The following is an 8,050-nucleotide window of genomic DNA, read 5'->3' on the forward strand; positions in this document are numbered from 1 at the left end:
GCCATGGTGGTCAGGCTTGTGGATCTTGGGAAGGGGGTAGAACCGGGCAGTGCGGGGTTCCTGGACTATGAGGTTGGAAGCTGTGGGTGGGAGATCTCCTGAGGTGATGAGGTTCTGTATGGTCTGGGAGATGATGGTTTGGTGATGGGGGGTGGGGTCATGGTCGAGGGGGCGGTAGGAAGAGGTGTCCTCGAGTTGGCGTTTGGCTTCAGCAGTGTAGAGGTCAGTGCGCCAGACTACCACTGCACCCCCTTTATCTGCTGGCTTGATGGTAAGGTCAAACTTGGAGCAGAGGGATTGGAGGGCTGCGCGTTGTGAGGGTGAGAGGTTGGAGTGGGGGTAGACAGGATGAGGCAATTAATGTACTGGCGGCAGATGTAAATGAAGAGGTCGAGGGCAGGTAATAGGCCAGCACGGGGTGTCCAGGTGGATGCAGTGTGTTGGAGGTGGGCGAAGGGGTCCTCAGAAGGTGGGCGGGAGTCCTGATTGAGAAAGTAAGCTTGGATGCGGAGGCGGTGGAAGAAGTGTTCGACGTCACGGCGTGTATTAAATTCACTGATGTGGCTCAGGGATAGACAGCACTGGCAGCTTAACATTCCAGGATACAAATGCAACAGGAATGACAGAAAGGGAGGCAAGAAAGGAGGGGGAGTGGAGTTTTTGATAAGGGATAGCATTACAGCTGTACTGAGGGAGGATATCACTGGAAATACAACCAGGGAAGCTATTTGCATGGAACTGAGTAATAAGAAAGGGATGATCACCTTACTGGGATTGAATTATAGACCGCCCCCCAATAGTTAGAAGGAAATTGAGGAACAAATTTGTAAGGAGATCTCAGTTATCTGTAAGAATAATAGGGTGGTTATAGTAGGGGATTCTAACTTTCCAAACAGACTGGGACTGCCATAGTGTTAAGGGCTTAGATGGGAGGAATTTGTTAAGTGTGTACAATAAAATTTTCTGATTCAGTATGCAGATGCACCTACTAGAGAAGATGCAAAACTTGGAGAAAGTGAGGTTTGTAAATGCTGGAGATCAGAGTCGAGAGTGTGTTGCTGGAAAAGCACAGCAGGTAAGGCAGCATCCGAGGAGCAGGAAAATCGAAGTTTCAGGCCGGAACCCTTCAACATTCCTGATGAAGGGCTCCGACCTGAAACATCGATCTTCCTGCTCCTCGTATGCTGCCTGACATGCTGTGCTTTTCCAGCAACACACTCGAAGGTGCAAACGTTGACCTACTCTTGGGAAATAAGACAGGGCAGATGACTGAGGTGTCAGTGGGGGAGCACTTTGGGGCCAGCGACCATAATTTTATTCGTTTTAAAATAGTGATGGAAAAAGATAGACCAGATCTAAAAGTTGAAGTTCTAAACATGAGAAAGGCCAATTTTGCTGGTATTAGGCAAGAACTTTCAAACGTTGACTGGGGGTAGATGTTCTCAGGTAGAAGGGCGGCTGGAAAATGGAAAGCCTTTAGAAATAAGATAACGAGAGTCCAGAGACAGTATGTTCCTGTTAGGGTGAAAGGAAAGGCTGGTAGGTATAGGGAATGCTGGATGACTAAAGAAATTGAGGGTTTGATTAAGAAAAAGGAGGCATATGTCAGGTATAGACAGGATAGATCGAGTGAACCTAAGAAGAGTATAAATGCAGAAGAAGTGTACTTAAGAGGGAAATCAGGAGGGCAAAAAGAGGGCATGAGATAGCTTTGGCAAATAGAGTTAAGGAGAATCCAAAGGGTTTTTACAAATACATTAAGGACAAAAGGGTAACTAAGGAAAGCATAGGGCCCCTGCTGAAAATGTGTTGCTGGAAAAGCGCATCAGGTCAGGCAGCATCCAAGGATCAGGAGAATCGACGTTTCAGACATAAGCCCTTCTTCAGGAATTCCTGAATAAGGGCTTATGCCCGAAACGTCGATTCTCCTGTTCCTTGGATGCTGCCTGACCTGCTGCGCTTTTCCAGCAACACATTTTCAGCTCTGATCTCCAGCATCTGCAGTCTTCACTTTCTCCTCAAAGAATAGGGCCCCTCAAAGATCAACAAGGCAGCCTTTGTGTGGAGCCGCAGAAAATAGGGGAAATACTAAATGAGTATTTTGCATTAGCATTTACTGTGGAAAAGGACATGGAAGATATAGAATGTAAGGAAATAGATGGTGACATCTTGAAAAATGTCCATATTACAGAGGAGAAAGTGCTGGATGTCTTGAAATGCATCAAAGTGGATAAATTCCCAGGACCTGATCAGGTGTACCCGAGAACTCTGTGGGAAGCTAGGGAAGTGATTGTTGGGCTCCTTTAAGAGATATTTGTATCACCGATAGTCACAGGTGAAGTGCTGGAAGACTGGAGGTTGGCTAACGTGGTTCCACTATTTAAGGACGGTGGTACGGACAAGCCAGGGAACTATAGACCGGTGAGCTTCACATTGGTGGTGGGCAAGTTGTTGGAGGGAATCCTGAGGGACAGGATGTACATGTATTTGGAAAGGCAAGGACTGATTAGGGATGGTCAACATGGCTTTGTACATGGGAAATCATATCTCACAAACTTGACTGAGTTTTTTGAAGAAGTAACGAAGAGGATTGATGAGGGCAGAGCAGTAAACGTGATCCATATTGACTTCAGTAAGGTGTTTGACAAGGTTCCCCATGAGAAACTGGTTAGCAAGGTTGGATCTCACAGAATACAGGGAAAACTGACCATTTGGATACAGAACTGGCTCAAAGGTAGAAGACAGACGGTGGTGGTGGAGGGTTGTTTTTCAGACTCGAGGCCTCTGACCAGTGCAGTGCCACATGATCGGTGCTGGGTCCACTACTTTTCGTTATTTATGTAAATGATTTGGATGAGCTTAACAGGTATAGTCCGTAAATTTGCAGCTTGGAGGTGTAGTGGACAGCGAAGAAGGTTACCTCAGATTACAAAGGGATCTTGATTAGATGAGCCAATGGGCTGAGGAGTGGCAGACGGTGTTTAAATTAGATAAATGCAAGGTGCTGCATTTTGGGAAAGCAAACATTGGCAGGACTTATACACTTAATGATAAGGTCCTAGGGAGTGTGGCTGAACAAAGAGACCTTGGAGTGCAGGTTCATAGCTCCTTGAAAGTAGAGTCACAAGTAGATAGGATAGCGAAGGTGACGTTTGGTATGCTTTCCTTTAATGGTCAGAGTATTGAGTACGGGAGTTGGGAGGTCATGTTGCAGCTATCCAGAACATTGGTTAGCCACTTTTGGACTATTACGTGCAATTCTGGTCTCCTTCCTATCGGAAGGATGTTGTGAAACTTGAAAGGGTTCAGAAAAGATTTACAAGGATGTTGCCAGGGTTGGAGGATTTGAGCTATCGGAAGAGGTTGAATAAGCTAGGGTTGTTTTCCCTGGAGCTTCGGAGGCTGAGGAGTGACCTTAGAGAGGTTTATAAAATCATGAGGAGCATGGATAGGATAAATAGACAAGGTCTTTTCTCTAGGGTGGGGGAGTCCAGAACAAGTGGGCTTAGGTTTAGGGTGAGGGGAAAGATATAAAAAAGACCTAAGGGCAATGTTTTCACGCAGAGGGTGGTGCGTGTGTGGAGGAAGTGGTGGAGGCTGGTACAATTGCAACATTTAAAATGCATCTGAATGGGTATTTGAATAGGAAGTGTTTAGAAGGATATGGGGTGAGTGCTGGCAGGTGGGACTAGATTGGGTTGGGATATCTGGTCGACATGGACGAGTTGGACTGAAGGGTTTGTTTCCGTGCTGTACAACTGTATGACTCTATGACCTCCTGTCAAGTACTTACTATCCCATCTGACCTTCCATTCTGATGCTAAACGGTCTATACTTAGCAAAAGTCTTCGTTTTATCCCTGTGTACCTCCACCTCAATGAATTTTGGGCATAACATGACAATGAACTCTTCTTCTGTTGCTTCCACCTCTGTACCTATTTCTTTGGTTAAGAGTCCTCTCCACATCCCACAGACCCCTTAACCAACCTGGACCCTCCCTCTGGCTTTTTAATCGATTCATCAACAACTTTTGACATGACATTGCTCACCTCAATTTTCCCTTTACCAATTCAAACCTATCTCCCTCTGAGCTGAATAAAATGACTCTCTGCTCCCAGGTCCAACCCTGACTTTTTAATCAATCCTGCTGACAAGGGCTACTTTATTATTGTCTGGCAGATTAACCTCTACATTGCAGAGGCTGAGTTCCAGTTCTCAGATTCCTCCCATCTCCCCCTAGATCATGACTCCACCATTGAACACTAGGTTATTGTGTTGAACAACAGTCACTAATTTAATTTCATCTCGTATCACCCCTTGACCAACTCCAAGTTCATAGAAATGGGCTGTATGGGGTTGGGGATTATCACCTTCCCAAAATCCATAAACAGGTCTGCCAAGACTGATCTATTGTTTCTGCCTGCCCCTGCCCCACAGAACTCCATCTCTTCCTACCTCAACTCGATTTTCTCATCCCCTTGTTCAATCCCTTCCCACTTAGATTCTCTCATCTTCTAATGCTTTGCATCAGCTTCAAAATTTTCAGCCCGTGGGATCTAGACACCTCCTCTTCAACATGGACGTGCAATCCTTTACATATCCATCCCCCATCAGATGATCTAGTTCTCTCTGCTTTATCTTGGAAAAAAGGCCTGAAACATCCCTATCCTTCACTATTCTCCTCTGCCACGCTCGTCCTCACTTTGAACAACTTCTCCTTTAACTCCTCTCACTTTCTTTAGGGAAAGGTGTGGTCATGTGTATCTGCATGTACCCCAGATATGCCTGACTCTTTGTGGGATAGGTGGAACATTCATTACTCCAGATTCTGGATCCGTGGTGCTGGAAGAGCACAGCAATTCAGGCAGCATCCAACGAGCAGCGAAATCGACGTTTCGGGCAAAAGCCCTTCATCAGGAATAAAGGCAGATAGCCTGAAGCATGGAGAGATAAGCTAGGGGAGGCCCTGGGGTTGAAGTGTTTCGAGGCGGAAGATGAGGCGTTCTTCTTCCATGCGTCTGGTGGTGAGGGAGCGGCGGTGAAGGAGGCCCAGGACCTCCATGTCCTCGGCAGAGTGGGAGGGGGAGTTGAAATGTTGGGCCACGGGGCGGTTTGGTTGATTGGTGCGGGTGTCTCGGAGATGTTCCCTAAAGCGCTCTGCTAGGAGATTTACCGCATTCATTACTACAGTCCTAGTCAGTTCCCCACCCACATCTCTTTTTCTGGTACATCAATTATATCATCAGTGCTGCTTCCTTCTCTCAACTGGTTTGGAAAGATTTATCAATTTTGCTTCCAATTTCCACCCTACTCTCACTTCACCTGATCTATCTCTGATTCCTCCTTTCTCTTCCTCAACATCTCTGTTTCCATTTCTAGAAATCTAATATCCACAACAACCCACTGACTGTCAGTTACCTTGATTTTACATCTTCATACCCTGCTTCATGTAAAGACTCTATTCCATTCTCCATGTTTCACCATCTCTGTCACATCGACACCAATGATACCAACTTCTGTAAGGGGTCCTTCCACATGTTCACCTTCCTCCTCAAATGAAGATTCCTCACCACCAGGGCTGACAGTCATGTCCAACTCATCTCTTGCACTTCTGTCCTCACCCCTTCCCTTCCCTCCCACAACAGTGAAAATGTATCCCTTGTCCTCATTTACCACCCCATGAGCATCCACATCCAAAGGATCATTAGCTACTATTTCCACCTCCAGAGGGATACCACCATTACATACATATTCCCTTCCTCTCCTTTGTTAGCCTTCTGCACAGACCCTTTCATCCAAGACACTTTGGTCCATTCTGCCACCATTCCCAACATCTCCTCACACTCCTATAGCACATTCCCATGCAACTGCAGAAGGTGTAACACCTGTTCATTTACTTCCTCCTTCCTCACTGCTCAATCTAGTCTACCACATTCACTGCACACAATGTGGTCAGCTCCACAGTGGGGAAACAAATGCAGACTGGGTGACCACTTTGCAGAACACCGACGTTCTCTCAGTAAAAATGACCCTGAGCTTCCTGTTGGTTGTGACTTCAATACACTACCGTGCTGCCTAACCAATATCTCTGTCTTGGGCTTGCTGAAGTGAACTGTGAAGCTCAACGCAAGCTGGAAGAACAGTATCTCATTTTCCACTTGGGGACCTTGCAGCCTTTAGGACTCAATAGCAACTCAATAATTTGAGGGCTTGAACATCTTCTCCCATGTTCTCACCCCGAATCCACATGCTAAGCCTTGTCATCACATGGGTTGCTACCACAAACAACCCATTGTCAGCCATTAATCCCAGTAGCAGCTGTTGATTCTCCCAGACTGACCTTTACCAATTCCTTTGTCTGACCAACTGTTGTTCTCTTTCTCTCTCTCTCTCTGGGCTCTATCCCCATCTACCATATAATTTCCCCACCTCTTCTTCAGGATTTATGCCAACCTTTTCCTAGCCTCAAACAGTTCTGAAGAAGGGTCACTGGACCCAAAAGATTTAACTCTGCTTTCTCTCCGTAGATGCTGTCAGTCCTGCTGAGTTTTTCTAGCAATTTCTGTTTTTATTTTTGATCATTTCAGTTCTTGTATTGTTGTATAAAAGTTCAAACTTACTGCAGAAACAGGAAGTGCAATTCATATTTATTGCACTAATGCAGCAATTTTGTTGATAAGGAGCTCCCATTTCTGTGGGGTAAAACAGCAGAATAGATGACTTCTGTTTTTTTCTGCAATTCACAGGGTGTCTTTTCCCCCATCTAAATGGCTGGATGATTTGCACATGACTAACAACAGCACATTAAATTTATAATTATTTTCCTACTATTCTGAGTATTCTTGCACAAGTGTTCAACTCCACCAATCTTCTTTTGATCCCTTTAATCGGGACCTCTCTTCCAACCAGAGAAAATCTTGGGCTATTAGTTCTATCTTTTTTCTTTATCAGATTGTTTATAGAGCTTACTTTTTCTATTTCTTTCTGTGTTGCTCCTTCCTTTTTTAATCTTTCATATTCTACACACTTGACACTGTAGTTTTCTTTTGATTTCTGCAGGGACTGAGTGATGCTCTGGATGTTCTGTACAGCATCCAAGGTTCCTGCCACTTCTTCTTTTGTCTGTAATAGAAAACAAATGTCAAAAATGAATATTTCCCATTTCATAACCATCAATTCCAAAACTTAATTTCTCAGGAATAAAAGAATGACTAGGGTAGGAATAGGTCCAGTCAAGGATAGTAGTGGGAGGTTGCGTGTGGAGGCTGAAGAGATTGGGGAGACACTGAATGAATACTTTTCGTCAGTATTCACTCAGGAACAGGACATTGTTGCCGATGTGAATATTGAGTCACAATTAATTAGAATGGATGGCTTTGAGGTATGTAGGGAAGAGGTGTTGGAAATTCTGGAAAGGGTGAAAATAGATAAGTCCCCTGGGCCTGATAGCATTTATCCTAGGATTCTCTGGGAAGCAAGGGAGGAGATTGCAGAGCCATTGGCCTTGAATTTTATGTCCTCGTTGCCTACAGGAATAGTGCCAGAAGACTGGAGGATAGCAAATGTGGTTCCTTTGTTCAAGAAGGGGAGGAGGAATAACCCTAGTAACTATAGGCCGGTAAGTCTCACTTCTGTTGTGGCAAAGTCTTAGAGAGAATTGTAAGGAATAGGATTTATGAACATCTGGAGGAATAATGTGATTAAGGATAGTCAGCATGGTTTTGTGAAGGGCAGGTCGTGCCTCACAAACCTTACTGAATTCTTTGAGAAGGTGACTAAGGAGGTGGACGAGGGGAAAGCGGTAGATGTGGTGTATATGGATTTTAGTAAGGCGTTTGATAAGGTTCCCCAGGGTAGACTACTGCAAAAAATACGGAGGTATGGCATTGAGGGTGAGTTGGAGGTTTGGATTAGGAGTTGGCTGGCTGGAAAAAGACAGAGGGTAGTAGTTGATGGTAAAGGTTCATCGTGGAGTGCAGTTACTAGCGGTGTTCCGCAAGGATCTGTTTTGGGACCATTGCTGTTTGTCATTTTTATAAATGACCTCGAG

At 45.0% G+C, this 8,050-nt stretch overlaps 1 protein-coding gene across 9 annotated transcripts in view; it reads right to left on the reverse strand.

Annotated features, from left to right (window-relative positions):
* Positions 1-8,050, reverse strand: part of fcho2 (FCH and mu domain containing endocytic adaptor 2) — a 208,063-nt gene that overhangs the window by 144,433 nt on the left and 55,580 nt on the right. For all 9 annotated transcript variants that reach the window (XM_043707634.1, XM_043707669.1, XM_043707650.1 and 6 more), the window contains exon 5: positions 6,970-7,122. In XM_043707634.1, coding sequence (XP_043563569.1) covers positions 6,970-7,122 — 153 coding nt within the window. The remainder of the gene's footprint in view (positions 1-6,969; positions 7,123-8,050) is intronic.

This window comes from Chiloscyllium plagiosum, chromosome 2, assembly GCF_004010195.1.
Source record: "Chiloscyllium plagiosum isolate BGI_BamShark_2017 chromosome 2, ASM401019v2, whole genome shotgun sequence".
Taxonomy (NCBI): Eukaryota; Metazoa; Chordata; class Chondrichthyes; order Orectolobiformes; family Hemiscylliidae; genus Chiloscyllium; species Chiloscyllium plagiosum.